The sequence below is a fragment of the Centropristis striata genome, chromosome 5 (assembly GCF_030273125.1).
Source record: "Centropristis striata isolate RG_2023a ecotype Rhode Island chromosome 5, C.striata_1.0, whole genome shotgun sequence".
In the NCBI taxonomy this organism is placed as follows: Eukaryota; Metazoa; Chordata; class Actinopteri; order Perciformes; family Serranidae; genus Centropristis; species Centropristis striata.
Window position 1 is genome coordinate 35,255,127 of NC_081521.1, and position 27,782 is coordinate 35,282,908.

At 38.7% G+C, this 27,782-nt stretch overlaps 3 protein-coding genes across 4 annotated transcripts; 1 reads left to right on the forward strand and 2 right to left on the reverse strand.

Moving 5' to 3' along the window:
• Positions 1-7,439: 7,439 nt before the first annotated feature.
• bin2a (bridging integrator 2a) lies at positions 7,440-16,015 on the reverse strand. Of its 2 annotated transcripts, none has more exons than XM_059332297.1 (13): positions 15,836-16,015; positions 12,149-12,256; positions 11,976-12,056; positions 11,388-11,442; positions 11,213-11,307; positions 10,956-11,051; positions 10,693-10,800; positions 10,511-10,596; positions 10,351-10,426; positions 10,185-10,267; positions 8,449-9,055; positions 8,295-8,355; positions 7,440-8,201 (listed from the first exon to the last, which is right to left on the reverse strand). In XM_059332297.1, the coding sequence occupies exons 2-12, from the start codon at positions 12,230-12,232 to the stop codon at positions 8,311-8,313; spliced, it is 1,416 nt and encodes a 471-aa protein (XP_059188280.1). In that variant the 5' UTR covers positions 12,233-12,256; positions 15,836-16,015; the 3' UTR covers positions 7,440-8,201; positions 8,295-8,310. The 2 variants fall into 2 exon arrangements, with proteins under 2 accessions (XP_059188280.1, XP_059188281.1); XM_059332298.1 differs by lacking the exon at positions 15,836-16,015 and adding an exon at positions 14,532-14,550.
• Positions 14,565-17,432, forward strand: si:ch211-210c8.6 (uncharacterized). Its single transcript, XM_059332299.1, has 5 exons — positions 14,565-14,797; positions 16,056-16,161; positions 16,387-16,493; positions 16,719-16,891; positions 16,985-17,432. Exons 1-5 carry the CDS (start codon positions 14,638-14,640, stop codon positions 17,261-17,263), a joined length of 825 nt encoding a protein of 274 aa, XP_059188282.1. The 5' UTR covers positions 14,565-14,637; the 3' UTR covers positions 17,264-17,432.
• Positions 17,433-18,621: 1,189 nt separating this feature from the next.
• Positions 18,622-27,560, reverse strand: racgap1 (Rac GTPase activating protein 1). Its single transcript, XM_059334193.1, has 17 exons — positions 27,416-27,560; positions 26,909-27,008; positions 26,614-26,816; positions 26,361-26,506; positions 25,813-25,882; positions 25,645-25,701; positions 25,461-25,538; positions 25,135-25,252; positions 24,623-24,765; positions 24,104-24,268; positions 23,905-24,000; positions 23,182-23,380; positions 22,674-22,779; positions 22,175-22,307; positions 20,563-20,689; positions 20,359-20,458; positions 18,622-20,088 (listed from the first exon to the last, which is right to left on the reverse strand). Exons 2-17 carry the CDS (start codon positions 26,991-26,993, stop codon positions 20,013-20,015), a joined length of 1,902 nt encoding a protein of 633 aa, XP_059190176.1. The 5' UTR covers positions 26,994-27,008; positions 27,416-27,560; the 3' UTR covers positions 18,622-20,012.
• Positions 27,561-27,782: the final 222 nt, after the last annotated feature.

A 27,782-nucleotide genomic window follows, 5' to 3' on the forward strand; every position in this document is an offset into this window, starting at 1 on the left:
AAGTCATCAGTAACTGTCTGGCAGGAATAATACAAAATGAAACAAGGCACAACAGAATCAAATACAACAATTAACTCCTGAACTCAAAAGGAGGACACTGTTTTTAACTAGCTTATAAAAGAACTGCATAGAAAACCTGTAATTTTAAAAGCAAATCAATATAAAAGTAACTTCCACCAGGAGCTTCATAAACACGTCTTGTAAAACTTTTGTTTGGTGGCAACAGTATGTGTGAATAAAACGTATTGCAGAGAGAAAAATTAAATCTGATAAATAGTGAAGCTAACAAGCTCCTTGCATTGTGATTGTTGCTGAGTATTTACTGATCATGTAACCGTGACATACGAAAATCCCACCACCTGTTTCATTCCTGGTTCTGCTAATCTGAGCACACACACACCTGTTGTCAGTCTCCTGCTCCTCATCCATAAATATTCACTCTTACTGTAACAATCTTTTCTTTGGTATGGCTCGGGCACCTCTGCAGTCTTCACAACAAAAACTTTTAACAAGGGTTTTCTATGTGCAGAAAGATGCCTTCAAAACACAGATGCATTTACAAAAAGAAAAAAAAACAGTCCTATTTCTTCTTGGTCTTCAGCAGACCCTTCGTCTTTCTCCACCCACTCCTTGTAAGTCCTTGCCAGGTTCATATGAAGTATTCCTTCTTTTCGCTCGCAGCCTGGTTGCTGTATTCCTCGTCAGGGTCCTCCCCCGGAGCCGGCTCCCCTGTCGTCCTATAGTCTCCTTTGTTGTGGCACAGATACCGGTACAGCAGGAAGCCCAAAGCAGCTACCGTCAGCAGGAGGAGAACAACAACCACTGGAAAAATGACAAAAATGTGGGTTTAAAAAAAAAAAAAGCCATTCTAAGACACGACGACAAGAAAAAGTTCAGGATCAAGTGCCAAAAGTTACCTGCTACAACTGCGGAGTCTGAACCGATGGGGGCTGCTGTTGTTACCACTGAGAAGGAAAGAAAATAAAACAAGGATATTGGTTTCTAAAGTACCTGCGACCAGTAAAATTCAAAGTAGAAAAGGTCAACAGTTGTTCAACTGTGCAGGAGAGGAAGTAAATTGTGCCATGGCTCATAACAGTACATTCAAGAGGAAGACTGGGTTGCGTGCCAGCAATGGAAAACATTAAAAAAAAAAAAAAAAAGTGTAGGAGTTACCCTGAATCATGGTGGTGTCTGCTTGTGTAGGAAGCGATGTTAAAGGCCCCATATCTGATGCTGAACAAAACACAAGCATGACATGTGTTGATAAAACAGCAAACAAACTATGAGGTGAAGATATCAGGATACTTGTTGGCTGCAACTCAAGATATTTCAAGCCAAGTAAGTACATTCAAAAACAAGGTTTACTCACCCTCTGTGCCATTTGTGTTCATATATGTGGAGACCGTTGAAGGCACCATATCTGAATCTGGAAGATAAAAAGGGTGTTAAAAATGTCACAAGGGGGTCTATCTTCAGCACAGTCTGCTGGAAGCGAGTTGTGTAACTGCATAGCTGCTGGCTGAGGAGGGAATATAAAGTGTTGGGACACAGTAATCTGATTATTAAGGGCTGGGAGTGAAACCTGTCAAGCTCTTATTTATTTCGGAATCCTCTGTGATGCAACACCAGTGCTACAAGTACCGAGAGCATTTCATTTAGTACAAGTAGCAACACCACAATATAAAACCCTTTGTAACAAGTTCTGCATTTAAAAGTTTACTGAAGTGGAGCTCAACTGTTTTATTGGCAATAGAGGTTTGTTAATCAATTAACAGAAAAGGTTACTATTTTGAGTAATTTAATCTCACCGCAAGATATTTTATTTAGGCATTGTTCACCGTTTACTGATGTTTTATAAATCAAATTATTAATTGCGTAAAAGGATTGATTGATCATAAGTGAAAATTATAATCAGTTACAGTCCTAATGAGCAAAATGTAATTGAAGGGATAGTTTGGATTTTTCTAAAAGTGGAGTTATGAGGTACTTAACCATAGTCAGTGTTTTAGCTACAGTAGATGATGGTAAGCACACCCCCACATATTGTGGCCACCTAAAAAAGGTCAATATCAGTTTAAGGGTACAGTATATTCAAAATATTTTCACCGTTTCACCATGCCATCAGACAGCCCTGTTAAAGTTAATGTGGGGGAATCTGAAGGACTCTGCCACCAGATTCCATTGACAAAAAAAGTAATTTTACCGAGCAGAACACAAGAGTTGCTGGTCTCCTGCTGCCTTGATTGGTTAGTTAGTTAGTTTCTGCTGTTGTGTGACTTTGGTGTTTTAAAGGGTTAGTTCAGATTGACCAGGTAATACACTGACCATGAACAAGTACCTTATACAACCCCACATCAACCCAAATCTGGACTATCCCTTTAAGGCAGGGGCGTCAAACTCAAATACACAATGGGCCAAAATTTAAAACTTGAATAAAATCGCGGGCCAACATTGAACAAATAAACCTTTTAATATATACCAAACATGTTTTGCTTTAACATTAAATATGGAACCAGCAACGCTTATAAACATACAATATATAACTAAATAGTGCAGACATGCAAAATCAAATTTCAAATAAAAAACACATCAATGCCATTAATTTACAATAATAATATAATAATTTGGTATTGCCTCGCGGGCCAAATTAAATTACACTGCGGGCCAAATTTGGCCCGCGGGCCAGAGTTTGACACCCCTGCTTTAAGGGCTCTCATCCATCTGATATTTGATTTTCGGGTGTGGCAGCCTATGAACTTCTCATCTATCCAGCAAACAGATGCGTTACACATAGGCAGGTGCAAAATGTGACGTGACAGTACTGTCTCACAGCAAGGTACAGTGGTAAAACTAGCCTAAATGTAGCATTCACTGAAAATAGATTTTAGAAATACACTTTGATGCTCCACCCGTCCAGAGCAGCCTGCTTCTCCAAACAGAGTATATTGACCTCCGTCGACTGTAGGTGACAGCAGGGAACAGGATGGCCCCAGGCAGTGTTGTTATATTATTGTATTATTATTGCTGGCACTATTGTTGTATCTGGTGGAGGTAGTTTTAATTACTTTACACTGTTGGATAGGTTAATAGATTAACCATTTTGTAAAAGCTCAGTTAGCAAAGTAACTAGAAGCCTAATTACATTAAAGAGAAAAATACCCACGTTAATATGCTATAGCACAATATGACATCACTTAATGTTACTTTGTTTGACCAATGTGGAAATTCTCCTTGCAGAGAAGTGAACAAATACATGAAAATGCAACAAGCATTTGTCTCCTGTATATTTAATAAAGTGATGAAACAGAACAGAGTATTCAAATCTATTTCAGCTGAAACTGTATTCTGTGAGTCCGACAAAGAAGTTCAGATAATTTCATATTTGTAGTTAGGTTGGAATCGAGCATAACCACCTTTTTTGAGCTGACAGATCATAAGAATGGATACATTTAATGAGAATGGATAGTTCCTCATCACCCCAAGCAGAAACGGAAGCTTCTTACAAACAAACAAAAACCTACCAAGGTCACTAGTTTACTTCAGGTCAGTTAGGTCAGATGAAAACTTAAATAAAAGGTCAAATGTTTGTAATATTGGCTTTTAAATTTATTTCACTAAAACAGTTGCTGTTTAATTGCATTCCCTTACAGTAATCGATTACTCGATTAATCTTTGCAGCTTTAATACTCAGTTCATCACTTTCATGATGTAATTGAAGAAAATCCCAGCAGGAATCAAATGTGTCATAATAGTGCCAAAAATAGGAAGAAAGACAAATAAGCACTTAATCAAAGTTGATTAAAAAGGTGCACTTACTATTCATGGTTAGTGTTGATTAATTCTGCCTGAAAGATAAGACAAGATAAGTTATTCCTTTATTAGTCCCACAACGGGGAAATTCATTGTTACAGCAGCAAAAACTTTATAGCAAAAATAAATAAATAGAAAGAAGCATCAATAACATACCAATATAGAAACAAGCGATATTAACAAGAAGTATAGGCGTATTAGCAATTTAGGCAAGAAGAAATATAAAAAGTATAATCACTTTAAACAATAAGTATAAGGTTAGGAACAATATAAACAAACACAGGAAACCCCTAAAAAAACCACATGTCTCACTCACATTTCCGCAATCACTTTATCAAACCACGTTCAAGTTGGACGATTACTCAAGTCTATTAAAGTCACATGGAAATAAACCGGTCCACACCTTTGCCACCATTGTTGGCGACATAAACTGACTTTCTTTGTCTCAGCAAAATATTTTAAGGGAAACAAAACTTCTCTGTTCTTCTTAAGTTTGCTTAACTGACACAAAGTCACCGCGAAGGGGGAAGAGAAATAAATTTAAACTTGATTTTCAGAAAAAAGTCATGATTCTCACGCGCTAAACAATCAGACATTGTTCATCACAGCTGTTGTATGAGCTTACCTGGACGCAGCGGCGCGTGGCACAAAACAAACTTAACAGCTAAATGAAATCCCTCTTTTCCGCCTCGCAAACGAACTCCGAGGTGGAGAAAACTAACGCACACTTGCTAAAGTTAAGTTTGAAATTTAAGCTGTGTGCGAGTCTGTTGAGGCTTCTGAAACTGCGTCCGTGAAATACAGTAAGTAGCGATACTTTTCCTCCCAGCAGCACTCGTGAGTCATGCAGCTCAGCTCACGCTCTCGATTTCCGCCCCTCCCTTTCCTCCCCCCGCTGCAAGCAAAGATCGTCTGTTGACAGGATGTTTCCTTCCTGATGGAAAAATATGCAACGGAGTGGAAAAGTAGGAGCCAAAAGTCTTAATTTAACCCTCTGAAATCTTGGGCTTTTATGTACTTAAAAAAAAAATCTGTTAAAAAATCTTTACCATGCCATGTTGGAATCAGTTTTTTCAGCGCAACCTCACCTATATGTCCTGATAATTAAAAAAAAATCTGATCTTGAAAATTATATTTCAATACACAGAATTTTAAATGTTGCAAATATGAATACAGGTTGGAAATATTACATATAACAGGTAAAATGAGGATAATCTCTAGTTCTATTGTTTTATACTAAATATATTTGACATTATTTCCTGTTTTACTTGGCCAAATGTAATCCCAAAAAAATTTCAAGCCAGAACTTTAGAGGGAAGCTGATGGCAAGGTTCGACGTTGCTTCATTATTATGTCTTCACGTCATGAAGAAGTAATGTGTAGGTGCTTTCATGGACTCTAGAGGGTTAAGGGAGTTATTTTGTTGAAAATGTCCATTCTCCAATAAATATTTTAATTGATTATTTTATTATCAATAAATGTGCCCTTTTTTTGATAAGAGTTTGGTTATTAAAATGTAAAAATAAAAGAATGACAAAAAAGGAGTAAAAATTTGTTATCATCCTGTCCCTTTTTCCATTAAAAATTGGAGGTTGTGGGCAGCTGATTTTTTTTGGGAACCTGACTTGAAATTACTTAATTAATCAATTAGATGATAAATTGTTTCAGAACATTAATGTAGGGCTTTTTGAAGTCTATAATGCTCAACTATGTCCCATAAATTGTTGCTGTATTTTTTGGGGATGACACCATTTGTTACACACATTTGGTACTGAATTAGGTTGTTTTTTTTAAATTAGAGAATAAATTGTCAAACAAATCTAGTTTATTACATTAATACACAAAGATTTAGCAACAACAAGCCATGTGAAATATGTTTAAATTACTGGTAACAGTGGTGTTTGGTTTTCCACACCAGTACTGTGCCACTTGTATTTTGGGGCTCACCCGATATCCTTCCTGTATTGTAAACAACGACGTTTTTCAAACTCCTGTCCAAAGCTGAGATAGCCCTGATGACATCACTGGGGTTACTTTTTGTCCATATATGTTGAAGTGCCCAGTCATAACACACAGCAGCTTGCTTTTGTAAAACACCTAAACTATTTTCAATTCCGCCCACTTTATGTTCCAAAAGTATGTTGTCTCTCCAGTTGAAAGAGTTCAGACAATGAGAATAATTTGAAGAGTTCATATTTGCTTTAACCTGCAAATATTTGCTTGAATGCTGTCATTCAAAATATCTGTCATCCATGGTTACTTTTGATCAGCTTTGTCACACACTCACTGTCACATTTGAGTTCATATTTCATAGAAACCTGAATGGGAAAAAATCAGTGTTGAAAAGCCTTACATTACAATTCAAGAAGTGAGAGACACTGTGGGTCAGTAAACCAAAACACATTTCATTAAGCTCAAATCTGTTAAAGTATTTCAGACATTTCATCACAGAATAAATGAGAGATTAAGATATTTATAGGCAATGTTGAATGGTGTATGCACCAGCAGATATTCTCTTACGCAAGTTTAGTGCATGCAAAGGTGTCTCTGCTCAGAGCATTAAACACTCCACTCAATACTGCACACCTGTGGTGAAACTACAGAAAAGCAAGAAACTTCAGGTACCTTATAATGATGCTATGATAATATTACTGAAGGGACCTGAATGGTGTAGTACACGTGAAAAGTTTGTTACTTTAAAAACTGTCAGATACCGCAATGCTCTGTTAGTTTGGGGTGGGACTTGTTTTGCTTTGTGCTTTGTTGTCTGAATTGTTTTTGTTTGTGCTTATAAAATTGAAAAGATTATTTAAAATAATTTAAAAAGACTATTTAAAATTAACTGTAAGATACATCTTTGTTACCTTAATGAATTTGAAAAAAAAAATGTTGAGTTGATCAAACATAAAGTTAAGCACTCTACCATGGAATTTTTGCTATTTTGTAGGCAATTTATATTCTTTAAATTATGCTTTCTCATTGTGCTTTTACATGTTATAATGCATTGTTTTATTTGAACCCTGAGTCTGCAATGAAGTTGTGTTTGAATAGCATCTCTCTCATCTCTTTTTCTTATAATGAATGAAGCAAAAACACACATTTTCCACTGCTGAACATGTCCGATAAAGACTGAACCCTACCCCTTCAGACATTAAGTCTCCATGGATGCCAATGCAAAAACAGAAAGTCATAGCAGCACGGAAGTTATGTAACTTCAAATAACTCCCCAATGTCACTCAGCACTCCCCTACTGCTACACACCGCAGTTTGGGAACCAACATTTCACATCGGCATTTCCCAAACTTCTTCTGGACTGTCACATGTTTAGACTACATGTTTTAGATCTCTCCCTGCTCCAACACAGCTGATTCAAATCAACAACTTCTTATGAACTCCTAAAGCTGCATAATAATGAGTTCATTTGAATCAGCTGTGTTGGAGCAGGGAGAGATCAGGACCAGCTGTACTATGTTTATTTCTATTTGTGCATATCTTTATTAACTTAAGACTTGTTGCATTAGTATTTTATATTGTTGTTGTATATTGAGTGTTTTTTAATCTGTATTTTATTTCTATACTTACTTATTATTTCTATTTCTCATACAGCAGCAACTGGAAGAAAAGCAATTTCCCCCCAGGGATCAATAAAGTATTTCTGATTCTGATTATGAAACACTGTTTTAGATTAATGACTCTCAGAGGAAGCTGTAACTCTAAGCTTTTCCATTAATGTAAGTTATGTTGGGTTCACAGTGACCTTTGCTGAGAAATGTGTGCTGAGTGAGAGCTCGTTGTTTTTGTCCCTATCATTTTAAAACCTCCATTGGCAGAGAAGAATCCACAGCTGTTGACACCTCATTTTAAATTAAATTAAACAGGATAGAAGGATTTATTGTGTACACACTTCATAATCATTTCCATATATCTTTATATCCACATTTAACCAATTAGTAAAACTGTGATTAAAAAACCCCACCTACATAGAGATTTATCTTCAAAGTGCACAGCTATTTAGCATAATTAAAGTTTTATGAGTGAAAAAGATCAAACATACTTGCATCTCATTCAAACTTAAATGTGAAATGAAGTTCACACCATACTTTAGTCCATAAGAAAGTTTTTGAACAATGTAAACCTATTAGTGAATATATGTTTTCTAACATTAGATACATAAATCTGATTTGAAAGAATACTAAAGATGAAACATGGCTTTACCCATACTGTGTAGTGTATGTGCAACTGATTTCAATAAAATATATTCTTTAAAAGAACGCCAACATTTAATGCAGTCCAGCATTCCTGACACCACAGTTGGACCCTTCAGTGTGGCTGTCTGACATTTTTTTCTCTTTTGTGCAGCTGTTGACTTCAATCTCCTCCGAGCTTCTCTGTTTAACACAAGGCAGACACAGATTTATAAAAAGCTCAGTCAAATACAGAAGGAAATCAGATAACATGCATGCATGAAAAAACATACACACCTGAAGTGTGAATACTTTAAACCTCTGTGGTTTTTGAGTCCTGTTTTTCTGCAGGAGCATCCTACATGGGGCACAAAGAAATGTTAGTCATGGCAGACAACAACACATAGATAAGGTCTGCATCACCATTCCTCAGCTAATCAAATTGACAAACCTTGTGAGGAATGCTCAGGTCCTTAGTGTCAGAGTTTAACGCAGCAACTTCACCATTCTCCAGTCCGTTTGGTTTAGGAGTGTCGAGCTCTACCGGGCTGTCGTCTGCCTCTTCAATGTGCAGTGGGCCGTTGTCTGCTGCAGACAGCTGAAGATCCAAGCTCACTGAATCACAGGAGTTGTTCAGTTCAGAACTGCTCTCACTGGGTGGTGCTTTCTCACTGTCTGCCTTATTATCAGATTCTGCAGGAGGCTCAGACTCCTCTTCTTTCACACCCTTCTCCTCTTCCGTCTCGTTACTGTCTTCTCCCGACTTCAGCTCATTTTCAGCTGCAGCTTCTTCTTGTGCAGGAGTACCGTGGGTCTCACTGTGGCTCGATCCCGCATCCAGGTCCCTGGACTCAGAGGTGGGGCTCTCCAGAAGAGATGATTGTGAGGAGGTTCTGAGGGTGCTGCTCTCTCTGGACAGGGTGCTGTGGCGAGGCTTCTCTGGGGACTTGAAACTAAACCTAGGACCAGGTTTAGGACTATAGCTCCTGTGGAACTCAGAGAAGCTGGATTTCCAGGCCTTAGGAGACATCAGAGATCTTCTCTTGAGGGAGCCATAGCTGCAATGTTTTGAACAGTGATATCAGGGAGGAAGGAAGGACATAGTTTGGATGTTTTGCTTCAATCCCCAACTTATTAAAAAGATTCATCCAAAAATAACAGTCTGTGGGATGTAAAATCATACAAGGCAGAAATCTCACAAATAATAAAGTATATACTGCAGCTTTGGACCCACAGTGGGTACTGTTTGTCTACGAAAGCATGGATGGATTACTGAACAGGCCCAGGAGCTATCCTGGGCCACCCCCTTTAAAATGTTACTCAAAGAGACACATAACAACCAGGAAAAGACTCAAAATGATCACAAAGAAACATAGCATGGTTATATAGAGGCAAAAAAGACTACAAAGAGATGCACAATGACTAAAAAGAGACAAAAACTACTAAAAAGAGACACAAAACAAAGACAAAGACAACAAAGACACGCAAAATGATTAAAAAAAGACACAAAAAGACAACAAAGTGGTACAAAATCACCATAGGGAGACAAGCAACTACAAAAAGAGATACAAAATGACTACATGCAAAACAACTACAAAAAATGGGGTTAAAACAACCACAGACAAAAAATAACTACAAAAGGATCAAAGCAATTACAAAATGACACAATTACTACAAAAAGAGGCTAAACAACGCTGAAAACTAGAGGGGCAGATAACCAAACCCATTGTACACTTTATAACCTTTCAGCATATAATCAACATACCCAAAGTATTTTAGGCGTGGAGGCAGTTTTTATTTCACCTCTGCTGACCTTGAGAGGTCATTGACTTCAGCCTTGCATTTTTCAATTCTTTGCTCCATTACTCTGTATTATAACCACGTATATTTTTATATGTAAGAAAGGGTAGCAGGGCCCATTGTCTCATATTCCAGCCATTCACAAAACATGAAAATAAAGTTGCCACTAAAAGCTCTTTGGAATGATGTTATAACCAGTAGTTATCAAAATAGGGATCAGTCTGAGAGGAGACTTCTAATTTACAGTGTTTTATGATCTGTGAAGTTCTGCAGAGCTTCAGCTGTCATGAGTAGATGATATAATTTTGTGGCAAACCATTCTTTGAACTGCCGACCATTAAAACAAAATGTGTGAAAAAACTGAAAGCTAAAAAGTGGAAGCCGTACCGTTGCATTCCCTTCAAAGCAAACTGTTTGTCCGGATGCTGAGCCTGCAGCTCCTTTACCACATTCTGTAGATCAACGTTAAGCTGAAAGATAAGAGGAGTGGTCAGAAAAAAAAGCTATTTTATAACACAAGTATTGTGTAGCAACTGCCTTTAGAAAAACATACCGTGCTCATTTCCTTATAGAAGATGTCTCGTAAACTAGATACAGCTGAGAAGACCGTCACATAGCACCCAACACGGCTAAAAGGGAAAAACATCAAAATAGAATTTAAATGTGTATCCACCCTCATATTTCACATGATAATAGAAAGTATTCAGTGAGACCTTTCAAAGAGCACAGGCAGCTCTTCTTTTAACTCATTGTTGATGCATTCATAGACACTTTTGGCAGCATTCATTTCTTCTTCTGCCTGCAGAGTGAAAAAAAGCATTTTTTTTAACAAAAGAAGGCTAAAACACACCATGTAAAAAAAAGAAGAAGAAATGTGCTTGCCATTAGTACTGACCTTGCTTATCTTGACATCATCCCTCTTTTTAGCAGTCTGCAGTGCCTCCAGGTGGTGAAGGGAAGAGTCATAGTCCACCAGTTTTCTTCCCCTCTTGGCTACTTTCTCCTACAGATTGTAAAAGACAGAAGACCCAGATATCATGTGTGCATGTTTGAACTGCTTGTGTGTCCTGATATGGTTTTATGTGTTTGCTCTCAGGCCTTTTTCATGTCTGTGTATTCACGTCTATTTGCTTGCATACTTGCTTCCTCTTGTCTTACCCTGACATCTGGGAATTGGCTCACGTAGGACTCCATGGTGCGTACGGCCTGGTCTAATAGCTTCACCTCGAAGTCATTCCACAGGAGGTCCTCCCCCTTATTAAAAGGCGCAGCATAAATATTGCATTAATTATGTATGAAAGAGCGAGAGAAAGAAGGCGTTTTGTTCCCCCGGCGATGTGAATCCTGCTGCTTCTCTACTTGTAAAACACAAATGTGCTTAGGTGGAGCTGCAGCTGCTCTGTTCTCATACTGACCTCCACAATGGCTCCTAAATCTTCCTCTCCAGCCCAGTCAGTCTCATAAGCATCAAATGCAGACTGGGAAAGGCGTCTTGAAGCTTCACGCATGTCTGTGAAAAGCAAAATTGTTTAGATGAGACCTGCAGAAGACACAAATCTGCAGCTCTGCAGCATCAGAAAGCATTTTTACCTCGAACTGCATTGATGTAGTTCCTCAGGTCTTTGTATATTCGGTTCCCATCAGTCTGCAAATGGACAAGAGGTTTGCATGATTAACAGTCTTTAGATTTATGAATGTTATAATGATAATAATAATACTAAACTTTATTTACAAGTGCATTTCAAAAGAAAGCTATAAGCGCTTTACGTGGAAACATTTCTTGACTAAGGCAAATAAAGTCAGGCAATTAAAGGAATACAGATATTAAATGGGGAAAAAAGGAATAATAAAACTGTCCTCAGAATGACACATAAAAGTGAAATGAAATCAAACCATTAAATGAATACAAAAATATTATAATAAAATATCCAAAGACGATAAAACATACAAACAACAACAATTCTAATAAACAGATGAGACATGTTGAAAATTAAACAGTGTGCTTAAATCAATAAGAGGCTTTTTAAGAACGATTTTGTGACTTAAACATGATATTGATTCTGTTGTTGTCACTGTTTTTGATGTTTGATTATCTGAGTATAGTCGATAAACCATCCCAGTAAAACATGTAGCTGCAGCAGTGGGAATCGTTCAATGTGTTCCAGGAATGAAAATGACCTGCTGGTCAGTAAACTGGTGGAGATATTGTTCAAATTGATCGTCTCTGCTCTCCACGGTCTTCCCCAGTCTTTGCAGCACCTGCAGAAAAAAACACACATCTCAAAGCAACAAATATTTAAAAGCAATAATTTCTTGTGTTATTTGTGAAACCAAAACTTGCTGACTGTTACCTTTTCTTTGCTTCTGCTCAGCTGTCTTTGGACTTTCTTCGCAAAGTCACCAGAGCTGCTTTTTGGACTCGTGCTCTCGGCCATATTTTGTCTCGGCTGTGTTTATTCCTGATGATGAAGGGAAACAGAAGAAACATTTGTATTATTATTTCAAGAATATTCTCACTGTCCAACCTCCAGAGTTCTCTGTAGTGACTTTTGCACCTTGAAACTATCTAGGTTTTAATGTTTAATGTACAACAACACACCTGCGGCATATCAATAAATGATTGATAAATTATTATAGCTATGGCAGTGGTTGTACAAATAGTAGAAACATATCTAAAACTACGTTCAACTGCATTATATCACAACATGATAATTCTATATTACTACTAATTCGTGCCCAAACATGACAAGTTGGTTCAAAGGACCTGTTGAAATTGCTTGGATTATTTTTCATGCAAATGAATTGCCTACTTAAAGGGCTGAAGGGAAAATGACAAATATTTGTGTTTTATGGGTCTTGCACATGGGTGTAGCAAAAAATACAACTACAAAATTAAAAAAATTGAAGCCCTCATGTAGGTATCGGATGGGGCTCCAGCCCTGAAATTTTGTTCAAAATCCCCTAATCTTTTAGGTTTTAAAAATGTCTTCATTTTTAGTCATTTCGTTCTCTGGACCAACAAATCAGTGGTTCTGGAGTTCCGCTTCTGGGGATATGGCGCCATCCATAGGTTCACCCTATATTGTCATGGGAGGTTGTTCTATGCTACTACTACGATACTATTTCCTTAAGAAATCCTATATAAATCTGACATAAATATAAAATTTTTGCTTGTTGTAGTTGGTAGGAGTGAAGCATTTGTTATGTTCTGGTTTCATCACCGGGATATTTAGGCATTTCATTATCATATAGCTTAAAACATAGTGCATACAGTTCTATACATTTCTACCCCTGACTATAGGTTCGGGCTGAGCCCTAAATATTTACAAGACCTGACTCCAACCCTGAACACATCTATGCATAAGTAATATGCAACTGTATTTAATAGTAATAGTAGTTTATTAGTATAACACTATACTATGAGCTTGTTTTTTGACGATTTTTTTTTTTTACTTTTGAGCACATTTTGCTAATAATACTAGCATATTTTTACTTAAGTAATATTTTCACTATTTTCAGTGTGGCGCAGTTACTTTTACTGCAGTAAAGGCTGTCAATACTTCCACTCAGGGCCAGTTCTAGGCAGGCATATATGAGGGGGCAGTCAGAGACGTGAAGGGGGCATCATGTGTACACATCATGCTCCAGCATTTTTTTTTTTCTGTGCTTATAGTAACGATGCTTTCTTTATTAAAAGTGTGTCCAACCCCAACCTGGAGAAGTGGATTGTACTTTGTCAGGCCTCTACCTTCAGACCTGTCCAGGTGTCCCACCTGAAGACTAAGCTCCTGCTGGTTTAGCTCTTAAGGTCACTGAGGCACGCAAACCCCCTGACCACAATAAAGTGGCAATCCCTCAGGGGGGGAAACTGAAAAAATAAATAAAAAATAAATGAATAAAATGAAATAAAACATCCTTCATCCAGATTTCAATCAATAATCGTGTATCGTGTGCCCCTTTTTCAGCGGATTTTCCGCTACTGCAGATAATTTTTGTCAAATTGCAATGTATATTAATTTTGTGAGTATATTAAAATGTGCTTTCTCATCTTCTAAAATTTTGATTTGAGGGGGTAAGACATTTATTTAAGGGGGCTCGGCCCCCTCTTGCCCCAGCGTAAATCCGGCCTTGCTTCCACTACTGAGTAGAAGTAAAGTAGTAAAAAAATCTCTGACTCATGGAGGTTTGTGGTGTAAAATTTACCACCCCTCTGAGTGAGAAGAGTGGATTAAAAACGAAGTTCCTTTTAGTTTTCTTTATTATCAATCAATCAGAACACTGCCTCAATACAGCGGAGAAAAAACTTTGTCAATTTGAGGCTGCTGAAAAAAGGTGTTCCGAGTCCAATGAAGCCCTCAGTTCGTCTGACTTTATGTCTGTGTGTAAGATCATTTAATTCAAATGTTACAGCCCATACATGTGTACGTTTTCCCGGACACGAGCACGCTGCTAAGCCTACTTTTTAACCTTAAAAGGATACAACCTATACCTGTTTATTTTCAATGTTCCAATGCCTTTACTGTCTGGCAATTCCCAGATATTAATGGTCATTTTACTGGTTGGAACCAGTTTCTACCTGAGGACTGGCTGTTCTGAACAAAGGTTCATACAGAGGCCTTTTAACACAGCAGAACTTTTAGTATTAGAGTAATGTAAATCGGTAGCAGAAAATACACTACAGGTTCCCTGAACCTCAGTTTGAGAACCGCACTAATCATCTAATAACTACAATACCCAGAGTTCCCTGCGACCAGGAAGACACTCCCAGCAGTATAATGGCAGCAGTGAACTTTAACCGAAGTGTTTATATTTCTGTTGGTGTCGGAGGAGGAGTGGCTGTATGATAAACTCGGATCAGATTCCTGCGCTGCTCGCCGACCTGCAGGACCTGATCATGGGCAGCACGCTGATCAAATGTGCCTTCACCGACCTGGGCATCCAGTGGGCCGGCTGGGCTCTGGCTGCGGCTCTCAGAACCGAGAAGTTTTATGATTTGGCAGGTAATGACAGATGAGAAAGAAAACTGGCGAAAATGTCCCTGTATGAATGTTGATCTGCGGCCATGTGTTGACCGGTTATATAAAGACATTCAGTAAAATTTTAATTTGACAGACGAGCGAATCACAATTAAGCGAGAAAAACAGCGTAGTGGTAGATTGTTTAACCATAACTCTGCTGTATGCGTTTTTTTCCTAAGTTGTTGAACTGTCACCATTATGAAACCAGAGTTATCTAAAGCAGCTTTGTTGTGAAACAGCCAGAAAGCTCCTCCTTCATCCTAAGAAGCTGCATAAAGATCCAATCAGCTTAACTTCATGCGCCTGTGTCAGCAGGGCCGTGCAGACAGATCTTGGGGCCCCTTTTTTAGTCAGACAGGGGGCCCCGTTCAAAATTAACACAGCCTGTCTAATAGTTATAGCTACATGATTTTAATTTTGCATTTGTAAAAAAAAAAAACATTTGACTTTAAGTCAAAACTGCTTGAACATGATTTACAACAGCAGCAGAAATTGTTAGAAATGCAAATTTTGATAGTTGTGATCAAAATGAATGAAGTAAGATTTAATGTATCTGAAGCTGCAACAATTAACCAATTAAATTGTGAGGATTTCCAGCACTTTGTTGTCTTATGCAATTATGAAGTCAATATATTTGGGCTTTTGACTGTGTATCTGACAAAACGAGCAATGGTGAGATGTCACCCTTGGCTGTATGAAACTGTGATCGAGATTTTTCTAGTACTCAAATTAGCAGATTAACCAGTAATGAAAATAATGATAAGTACAATCTTTAGTTGCAGCACCAGAATCGTGTCTTTTTACACTTACACTGAGTTTTAATACGGTGACTGAGCTAAAATAAAAGTTCTAAAGTTCTGAGCTTAAAAAGACTTATAGGTATACAAGCAATGACAACATTAGAGCTGCCTGTAAGTTTAAATCCTGATACTTCTTAAAATCATTTGTTACATGTGAAGCAGTGGGTCTTACCTCTCGACACCAATGACTGATTTCTTTATAATTTCTCAAATTAATCACCTTGACACTTCTCTTTTACTTGTCCTCTTCTGGTTCTTCCCCGAGCGCTGTGCTCCTGGATATTTTACCCTTGAACTTTGGAACCAATTGTCTGCAGTTTGCTTGCCGAGTAAAAGATTTATTGAACACGCCTTACTGTGCAACAAGAAGAGCAATCCGCCATGCCCATGCCCAACCACCCCTGAGTCTGCAGCTTGTCTCTCTCTTTTTTTCCTTCCAGGATCTGGCACATTTATATTACTTGCCCACCTGAGTCGTATCTGGGGAGGAGCCAGTCATGTCCGTCAGAAGGTGCAGACTGGGATGGTGACAGCATGGGGACTCAGGTAAGTAAGCCAGTGTTGACTCCTATTGTTAAACACCCAGTGACACCCCCTGCACATAAAACTCCATTAGAGGAATACTGATTATATCCTCTTTTACTCAAAGCTGCAGAGTTTGGTTTAACTCATGTAGGGTCCTTGGCGAGGTCAGAGTGGGAACTAATGAATGTGAAACCTTAAAGTCAGGTTAATGAATAATGCCTTTGGTTAATCATGTCCTCTCTGCAGGCTAGGGACATTCCTCTTCATGCGGATCTTGAAGGACGGCCATGATCGCAGGTTCAACAATGTCAGAGACAGCCCAGGGACTTTCTTTGTATATTGGACTATTCAAGGTACTTGTGTCGTGATGCGAATGCCTTCCTCTCGTTGCCATAGTCCTTGACCAACTCAACATTAGGGAGGGTTGCTTGCATAAATCACTGTCTAGTTTTCCAGCTTTTAGTATGTATTTATTCTAGGTAGGAACTGTTGGTTACTGTAAGTTGAATGCATTTCGCTCATGGTGGTATTAAGGCAATGCTGGTTGGAGATGATTCATTATTTTCTGTTTTTCTCAGCCGTCTGGGTATTTATGACCCTCCTGCCCACCCTCATGCTGAACAGCGAGAAGCGAGATGTGCCTCTGGGAACGAGGGACTACATCGGCTGGACTATATGGGGCCTCGGCTTCGCTACTGAAGCTATTGCTGACCAGCAGAAATGGCTTTTCAAGCGAGACGCGGATAATGCTGTAAGTTAACAGACCTCGTGTTGTGCAACCTTTCATGCATCATTCACTGAGGGTACAGTAACCATATTGTCCAATTTATTTTTGTGCCTCCAGGGGAAATTCATCCAGAGTGGGCTATGGGCTTACAGCAGACATCCCAACTATTTAGGAGAGATCATGCAGTGGTCGGGTCTCTGGCTCTCGGCCTCATCTGTGATGGAGGGTCACCAGTACCTGAGTGCGGTGTCACCTCTCTTCGTCTGGTTCCTGCTGCGTCACGTCAGCGGCATCCCCATCCTGGAGAAGCAAGCCATGAAGAAGTGGGGATCTGACCCAGGCTTCCAGGACTACATCAGGAACACTCCTCTTCTCTGGCCGTGGCCTAAATTTTGATGTTGCACTGAACATTTTCTTAACTGTTGTACAAATAACTGCCTCATACAATGAAAGTACACACATTCAAGTGTTCTGAGCAAGACTCACAATATTTGAAAGGAGCGGAAATGTACTTTTTTTTCTCTTCTGTAAAATAAATTCCAATTTATCATGCATAATCTTTACATACCTGTGTTAGATCTCTGTGGTGTGTCATGATTGAGAGCTAAATAAGTGCATTGAGCTGGATGAGAGGTAAAACCTCTTAAATCTAAAGGAAGTGAATTATAGATCTAACGGGTTAGATTTTTAGGTCATAAATTATAAATTGGTACAGTGCAGAGGTCAGAATGCCACAACAGGACATTGTTTTAACAAATGTGATTGTAGAAATTTTGTAGTCTAAAGGTTTGCAGGTTATTTTCCTCATGTATGTCCCTTTAAATAATTTGATGGGGTATGTTTTGACAAGGGTATTTCAGAAAACAGTGTTTTACTGAAGCGGGAATTCAGATAATAAATCAAAAATATTAAAATTATATATAAAAGGACAGGCCTGGCCTGGGGTTTGAATATGAAAGACCTTTACAATATTTTGTGTGGAGTAAAATATTTGTGCAAAACAGCTTTGAGAGTACATTTGAAGCACTTTCAAGGTACCATAACGCTAGAAGCCTTTATAATCATATCTTGAATGTGTCAATATGCTCCAATCTGGCGTGAGATGCTAAGAGACAAAACAATATGACGGCTGGATTGTTTCCATTTCAAATACTTGAGATTTTTGATTCACATGAGTAATTGTAGAGATGTAACACCTAATTATCTTGTTAAACAGAGAAAGTATTTGCAAGAATATTCAAATTCAAGCATATTCCTAACCTTGAGAACATAAAGGTTATAATTATTAGCATTTTCCAAACTTTCAAGACTTTGTATGAACTCTGAATTTTAACAGACCTGGCTGTAACCTGTTCCACAGTTGGTTGGCAGATATACAACCACGGTAATTCTACTTAAGGTGATATATTCAAATGGTCACAGAGCCTACAACAGCAGCTCGTTTATGTTTGTGTTAAACTGGGCTGCAAAATCTCCCTTAACACCATCACACCAGTGGATTCAGACAGCTGGAAAACAACATTCAGCATTTAACAGAAAGCACAGGAGACATTTTAGTAAATGTTAGAAATGTATTTTATAAGTTACATGACTTTTAGAGCGTGTACTTGTTTACAAAATTTGTGCTAATAAGTGAATCAATAATGCCACGGCAACTTGACTGGCTAATCTTACAAAGTAATTGCCTTCTTGATGGGATTACTCATAAGCATCCTCCCACAGTACAAACATTACACAGAGCAATAAACATTAGAGGAGCAAAATGATCCGACAGAGATTAAAGCCTTTGGCATAAACCAGTGATCACTGGCACTTCCAAAACACAAGGGTATGGAAGCTGGGGAAGATTAATACAAATTACCATTAATCTCAAAGCCAGCCAAGCCTGGAAATCATGACAAATCTGCAGATCGGAAAGGTCCTGCCTTCTGCTCCTGTAACTACTGTTTCTACTTGTAGTATAAAAAAAAATAAAAGGGCATGTAAACATTTACAGCACAAATTACTGGAGAATGAAGACAATCAAAATTTCGAAATAAGTACAAACATAAGAAAAAAACGTAAAAGAAGTTACTAGCCATGACACATTTAGTTACAACCTAGAATGAAATGCCTAAGAATCAGTTTTTTTCAACTTCTGAGTGACACATGAGTTGAAAAACTGACAAAAGGAAATGATTACATTTAGACGCAGGTCACAATAAAACTGTACATATTTTCACCCGTGTGCACCTCGTTTTTCAGAAGGAGTAATATACAGTACATTCCTGTGTTAAGAGGTGAAATCAAAATGTCTTGTTAAACATTTAGCAAAAGCATCAGCTCTAAAAACACACGTGTGCATAGATCAGAGAATCTTCTATGTGGTTAAAGGGACAAGTCACCACAAAATCAGTTTTCTTCCACTCTCATCTGTTGTGCCATTTGTCCAATCTGGATTGTTTTGGTTTGAGCTGCAGTGTTAGAGATGTCCGCATTCTCTCCAATATAATAGCACTCTATGGCACTTCACTTGTGGTGCCAAAAATGCATTTTAAGAACTCAACAACAATGTCTCTTTCCAGACCTCATGACCCGTTTACTCAATAATCAACAGACCTCCAAATCCAAATACACATGTATATGATGCATTCCGTTTCGATTGACACAGCCTCCCAATTTTTTTGGGAAATGGGGTTGGAGCAACTCCAATTAAATTCTGTGGGATTATTTTAAGTAACCGGGTCAGGATTTCCAGAAAGAGACATTACTTTGTAGTTTTTCAAACATATTTTTCGGGGCTTTTTGAGCACAAGTTGATTGTTCCATTATAATCGAGAGAAAGCAGACATCTCGATGGCCGATATGTCCAGCCCTCTGCCACTCACACCAAAATAATCCAGATTTGACAAAAAGCACTACAGGTGAAAGAATTTTCAAATTTGGGATGAAATGTCGCTTAAAAAAATTACTTACAAACACGTAAAATAATCATAAAAACAACTCTTACTATTGTCAAACATTAAAAACGATTACAAGAAGACTAAAGATGGAGCCATTCATAGCCATTGCCGAAGCAGTACCATGTTATGTGTTATGCATGAATGCAAAAAACTATTGGTTATTATTGCAGTATTAATAAAGCGTTAAGTGTAGCTGCTTTGGATTATTTAAGGAGTGGAGATGCAAAGAATTTTCCTTGGCGAGAAAATCCCACTGCTGATTTGCTCTTGCTCCCAAATCTGCAACACAGAGCGCACATAATGATATTTAATGGCATTAGGAGGTCAATAAAACAGAGTCAATGAAGGATAATGAGATATTGTGCAGAAGATTAACTTCCATGAAAGATGTTCAAATGAGTCAGCCTTTCTCTAAATCTGAAAAGAAGTTCTTTATAGCTTTCTTAAACATTTTAATCAGGAGCATACAACAGTGATTTTAGAGGCAATTAATCACGAGACCATTGATTATTAAAACAGGGCGGGAGGGGACTGAGTGTGTGTGTTTACCTTGGTGTCAGCGTGGACTTCATGCGCTGAGACAAGGAGCTGGAGGACGGGGTTTTATTGAGCTGGTGCTCTGGAGTAGTCAGAGGTCCCAGCATGCTCACTGCAAGAGTACAAAAATTACATGAAAATATCAGCCTACAAACAACTGTGAAGACTTACACAAGCACTGCAGAAAAACAAACAAGAGTGTTAGAGAGCCCGTACTTCTCTCTGGGGTGGCATAGCAGTTTGCATTCTCAATGATCAGGTGGTCCAAGTTCGGTGGCTCGCATTCTGACCTCACAAACTGGCCCCAGTATTCCACAGGCAGAGCCAGGAGACGCTCCACAACCTGAACACAAAGAGATTAGCGAGAATGTAAAAGATCAGGGTTATTTCTGTGTGTTGCCTCATCCTCTTCCCACAGAGATGAGCCGGTAATGTGGATGCCCTGAACGAGACCGAGGGGAATAACCCAAAAGTCTGTAGTGTTGAATCATAATGTCGTCAAGTGAGGTATTATGTAGTATTTAACTTTTTGGTGGTCTCTGTATGCATGCTAAAAAGACTGGTCACACAATTAAAATTGTGTTTGTTTGCTAAAGAGTGTGATAATTATTCATTTAGCAGTTGTGTAAAACAATCTTTTAACACCAAAATCACATCAGCGTGTAACAAATGATGCTATTCATTACTTTTTACTGTTTACTGATACATGCTGCTATTCAATAGCAATGACACTATTTATTCATCTGTTCCACATCATCCCAGTTTGTTTTTTGCACATTTTCTTCTGTAGGAATAAATATCCTCCCATATACTTCAATATAGCAATGCATAGGACTTTGTGGACTTGCACTCATTCTGAACCCACTGTGCACTTAACACATTTTTAATGATTGCCTTTTTAGTGTATTATATTGCCTTTAGTATATGTCCTTGTATTTCTTGCACTAGCATTTGTCTCTCAAAAGGTATTAAATAAGGAGCAGCCCTCCAAATTCCATTATAATTTTTTTTTTACAATGACAATAAAGACTTTCAATTCTATTCTAAGCAGCGATAAGGTGTGGATTTCATTGTTACTATCCACCATTCCTGGATTCAAACTGCCTTCTTTTTCATGAGGGGCATTAACAGGAAATGATACACGTTTGTAGTCCAGCAGTACCATTTTTAATTTCATCTCATTAATATCTTCCTCACTGTTTACATTAGTTAATTAGTTCACATTAAAAGCACTGAACTGGCAACTTGTGAAGCACTTACAGGAGACAGTGTATTTGTCACCAAGGTTAAAGCTGGCAACAAAAACAAGCTGGTTTCAGCAAAAAAACACATGGGAAATGTTTTGCAATTTTTGGCAGTGGTTATAGAGGGTTCCCCCTTGTGATGGACCCGATGGGACCTTATTTAAAAAAAAAAAAAAAAAAAAAAAAAACTGTGCATGGTCGTTACGCTGAGAGACAATTTTTTAATGCCGTTTGAATAGTGCCATAAATAAAACACCAGATATTTGTCAATATACATGATAATTTTGCAAGTCAAGAGAGTCTGAGTACATATTTTTTCAAATGTAAGGTCGAAGGGGAGGAAGTTTGATTGTCTAACATATATATGTAATATAATATATATAATATTGCACAGTGCAACGTAAAGAGCAGCAGGCCGACTCAATGATTTTACCATGCTCAGTAAGACATCAGATAGTGGTTGAACGTGACATGCTCATGTATGAGTTTTTGTACCAGCTGCAGCTGCTTAATGAGGTTTTGCTTCAGGGACCCGCAGTACTGATAAGCAAGACTTAAAGACCTGATGAATCGTTCAGGCTTACCTTGGGCTGTCGCTTGGTATCCTGTAGGATTGTCATAGGGTCAGGGTTGGGGACTGCATGACCCACGATAGTTGGGCCAAACACTCGAGCCAAGTTGCTGATATTCATCTTCGTGTCCAAACTGTCAGCAACTCTGAAATATTTAATTCAATTATGTCTCTTTGGTGTTCATTAAAATAGAAAAACACACGGACAGAATAATTTCCCTGTCTAAAATCAGATAATGAGATAAATACAGATGAAGTTAACGTCTTTGCACATCTTTGCCTCAAGCAGGTCAGTCCAATTAACTTTTACCAGATACAGCAAAATAAAATGTAAAGGTCAGTTACAGCGACACCAGAGACATCTGTAAATATCAGCAAATCCCAACACACGCAGGAATATGAAAGGAATCAAAGGAGAGCGAATGCTTTTTTTTTTTTTTTAAACCAGCTGCATTAGACATTCATAGTCCCAACAGGTATTTTTGTATTATATTTAGCGAGTATCTGCTCACCTCTTAAGGTGAAGGACTAAGAAAGACAGTGTGTCTCTGTTGGGCTGGGGCAGATCACCGACGGTCTGGTACATCAGAGCGATGCTGTTGTCGTCGTCAGTAACCTCTGCGGGACAAAACCATTTTTATCAGCAGAGTCCAGGAAATAGGAGGTTGTGTGGATTTATTAACAACATGAAAGCAAATGCATCTGACTTCTGTAACAAACAAGCAGTAAAAAGGCTAACAAACTGAAAGATCAATCTCTTTGTTTGTTCCAGGCAACTTCCCGCCTGGAGATTTCCATCACAGCTCAAAACAAATTGCAAAAACAAAGTAGAAGCACTTATGAAACCTGCACTTAATGTGTCTTTTGGGTAAATTCCTGACATCCATTTAAAAAGTTACAGAAAGTTTCAATTGTTTTCCTTTAATGTGTGCCATTATTTTTCCTGTGAAGTCCTCCACATTAGGAACCGTAACCAACAAGATGAAACATTTTTTTAACAACAGTCACATGCACACATACCAGCTGCCTCCATGAATGTGCGGTTGAGGCGGAAGGTGAGAAGAGGCTCCTTGAGGTTCCTCAGGAAGTCCTTGAGGAGGCCAGTGATGGCGTGGATATCATCCACCTTGCTGAGAACTGGAACTGTTTTGCTGCGGAGAAACTTCTCCTTCAGCTCCTTCACTGTGCGATCAGCACCGGACAGCCGGTACAGTCCAGCCTGAGAGGGAAGAAAAGCAGTTATTCAGTTTAATCAATAAATTTAAGAAACTGTGCCCAAGACATTAGTCACAATGGAATAGTTCCAGCCATGTTTGCAGAAGCAGTCTGTGCTTGGTTGGTTTTGAGGAATTAATATATTTATTATACAAATGTTTCAATTGTGTCAGCTTATGATATGGGAAAATGATTATTTGTAACTGCATATGAAATACAGCCTGAACAAACAAGTCATAAGTTTCCATTTTCCCCCGTTTAATTCCCATAGGAAGTTTCATAAGAATTTTTCCACCCTAAGCAAAACATAAAACAACAGAGAGAAGCACAGTCATAAAGCAATCACGAGATTTGGAGGCTTCCCACAGCCCAATAACGAATTTAATCTCCCAGGAACAGATTGTCAAATCTTAGTTACAGCTCCATGTCGCAGCTTAAGGGAAAGACATTAAAGATAACTACTGCTGCGTGAGGCTTGACTATCTTTCACATTTCTGCATATTTTTAGGACAGGAAAACACCACTCACCTCATGCAGACCCCTCTGCTCGATCTCACTGACACAGTGGACTACAAGAGGAGGAATCATGGGCGACATGTCTGGGACGTAGTCTGCGAGCACACCCTGGGGACAAATAAGAAACAAGATGAAGTGTGAGCACTGTGATAACAGTTCAGAGTGAAAACAATCATGAGCGAAATTAGGTATGAAAACTTTTCCCACACACCTCCCCGATTTTGACAGGTGTGGCGCCCATGTTGGGGATGCATGGCAGAGGGCATCGCTCGCGACACTCGGGGTGCGAAACCACCCTGCAGTCACGACACTTCAGCGAAATCTTCCCAAACTTGATCCTCTTTCCACAAGGCACGCACGATTCAGGCTTAATGACCTAGAAGAAGAAATTTGATATGACGAGGCTGGTGAAGATTGTATGTCAACAACTACATAGATGTTCATCCTTGCAAAGAAATTAGACTTTGTTTCAGCTGAGAAACTCAAGTAAATGCACTGAAACTTGCTTAATTCTCAGCATAAGTGATAAATAAGTTAACTTCTGTTACAAGTTTGATCAAACTGATTGGCTGAATTGTAAATAAAAAAAATAGTTGTAGGTAACCAGAACAGACCTTAATTCCACAAAGAAAGTGACTGTATAAAATCTAAAGCTTCTTTTAGATAGTCTGTGTTTTCCATTTTAGATTAATTGACTCTGCAGTTCCCTTCACAGAAATGCCATTCTTACCGTTTTGGAGACAAACTCGTGAAGACGGACACCCCCGTGGCTCTGTGGAGTGCTGGGTGCCTCTTTTCTCTCTTCCTCAGGGTTGCCAGGGTGCTTGAAGACATCCTGAGACTTGACAGATTCAGAGTCCCACTCCATGGCAGCTGAAAAGGAGATATAATGGGCGGATGAGCACAGCCTCTTTAAATAAAATTATGTTTTCATTAAATTTTGGCTGCATCTCAACAGGGCCCCATTTACATCTTGAAAACAGATTTACAGTAGATTGATTTGGTGGATGATGATTAGACATAAACTTATTGGCATAACATTTAACATCACACAACTGTTAAAAGCTATCTTTAAATGGATTCTTAGCAAAGATTGGCAAATTATTTTTGGACAGAATGAGGACAACTTTTAGAAACCAATTTGGACAGCAAAAAGGAGAATATAATTTTCCATAAAAGGATGAAAGAAGCGAATCACGTAATGTCTACATACGTTATCCTGCATCATAATTTAAATCTTACCAGTCTTTCTCCTGCTGCGAGTCCAGTAAGGAACAGCCTCAATGGTTGAAACTGCCTCAACAGGTCCTCCATTCGCAGGGACAGTCACGGTGGTCTTTGTCACGAGGGTCTCATTTCCCTGTCAAAAATTAATTTAAAAAAAAAAGGTCAGAATAACATTGAAATCTGGGTCCAAATAGAGCTGGTTAAAGCATGCCATAACATCTACTTTGTGTTTCAAAAGCTAAGAATATTTTATTTTGGTTGTCACATTTCAATATTTGGAGTGATTGTGGTCATTTGTAAAAACACAACACGTTTCATTAATGTAAAAGCAAAAACCCTACCCTCTCTGAAGTTCTGCCTGTTGATCGAGAACGTTTGGAGGCAACTGGAGGACCATCGACATGATTTCTTGAAGAGCGCTGAAATCAAGATGGCAGACATGAAATCTGAAGCTCCAGTAGAGATGGAGTCATTCTTTTAAACACAATTGTTTAAAGAGAGATACTGCATGTGTACTTAACATACCCTTTTTTCTCTTTTCTTGAGTCTTACTTGGGTCCTCACAGTGGAGGAGTCCCAATCCTGTCACAGATCAAGCACATCAGAATCAGATTTCAAAAAGATTACAGTAAAGATTTTACTGTATATAATGTTGATTCAACTTTAAATGATAGTGAAAATGGAATTACTTACCAGGGAGTCATCCGTTTTGTCATAGCTGATATCTGACAGGATAGAGGCGGACTCATCTATAGTTGTCAGCCTATCAGGAGAAACAGAAAATGTTTCAAATTGTCTACAGTATTTCCCACTGAGTTTACCTCTGCCAAAACATCGTTGGCAGAGATTGTTTCATCTGTCATTTCATATCTTTTAAAGTCTAAATGAGAGTGCAGTTGAAATTTCAGTGTGGTTGGAAAATGTGTCGAAGTGGTGCATTCATGTGATAAATAGGAGGAGATGGGAAGAGATCGACAAAATGAGTTCCCAGTTTGAAGTAAGCTTGTGAATACAATTCTGTATTGCAGCCGAGTCTCTAGGGCCAGATGTTCCCACATGCAGATGAAACCCCCCACAGGGTAAATAATCAGGAACACTGATTGTACTCTGTATTTTGCCATATGGCTCCAACAATGGGTAATGTAACAGATGCAGCGCTGATATATTTAAGAGACTGTAGATATAAATAAACTATAAAAACATGTCTATAATATAGATTGCTGTATGTGTGAAGTTATTACCTTCGGCTGGTGTTCAGGCTGGCTGCTGCTGCCTGGCAGTTTGTGTTTAGGAAGGCAAGAGCTGAACGTTGCTCTGCACTCAGCTGGATGCTGTTAGAGGATCCCTCACTGGTCAGGAGGTCCCTGATCAACTGTATTTGACGGTCCTTTATTACAGAAATGCAAGCAGAGCACAAATGAGAAACTCCTTGCTGAAATAACCAAGTAGACTAAATTAACATGTCAACAAGGGGCTACATTAGATCCAACATACCAGCTTCTCACAGTCTGACTCTGCCTTTTGTCTGCGCCGAATCTCCACATCTACTTGGTTGCGGGCATGTTTCAGTTTGACCTCCAAAGCAGCTCTCTCTGTCTCTGCTTTGGTGAGCACCTCTTTACAAGAGCCCAGGTCCTGCTCTGCCCTCAGCCATTTGCGGCGGCAGTCATCAAAGTTTTGTGCCATCTGGATGAAGTCTGGGAAAGAGGATGCACATTGTACTGTGAGAGGCATCTTGATAGGGTGCATTAAAATACATAAATAAAACCAAGAAGGATAAACTACTCACTGGGTTCAATGTTCTCATTGAGAAGGTCAACTTGCGTCCTCAGCTTATCATATAAGCCCTGGAGGCTCAGCACAGCAGTCTGCATGATGCCTGAAGACTCCTAAAAAGAAGAAGCATATACTAAATTAAACTCATAAGACAACGGGGTTTACAGTTCTGTGTGGAATGGGAGGGTGAATGGCTCCTTTTGAATGAAGCTAAATGAAGACATTTGGCAAATGTTAAGAGGAAACGGGGATTATCCACAAATGTAACTGCAACGGAAATGGTGTTTTAAAAATATAAATAAGCCCCAGTATACCCACAGGCTCAATTCATTCAACTAAGACTTTGATTCTCCTACTTTACTTTGCTCTCGCATCTCCAGGGAATTTAGTTTGGCAAGCTTAAGTTAGATCAACTGTGCCGTTATGATTGAAAAACAACAACACGGGTACTTTAGCTGCTAATGTGAAGTTTTGTTTTATCTCCCCGGTTAGCAAATAGTAGCTAGCAACAGTTACCTACCGTTTCGGTACAGGACAAATGTCGAACAGGAAAACCCTTTCGGTGAAGAGTCACGCACTGCTGTTGCTTTTCTGTTTTTAGCGACCACCTTGCTGTACCTTTGTCCGCATCCTTCCGCAGCCTCAGATACAGTGAGCGCGTTGTATTTCAAATTTCGCCGCCAGCCAATGAGCGAAGTCCGCTTCTGTGATGTCACGGCAGAGTGACGCAAGTGACTTCCGAGTGTGTGTTTTTCAAAATAAAACTACCATAACGGTCGCTTGGCGCAACACTGCTGCGAAATAAATGGCACAAATAAAGAGAAACAAGTAACACAAACGATTGTTGAATAAAAGTTAAAAAAAAAAAATAATGTTATAACTGAGTC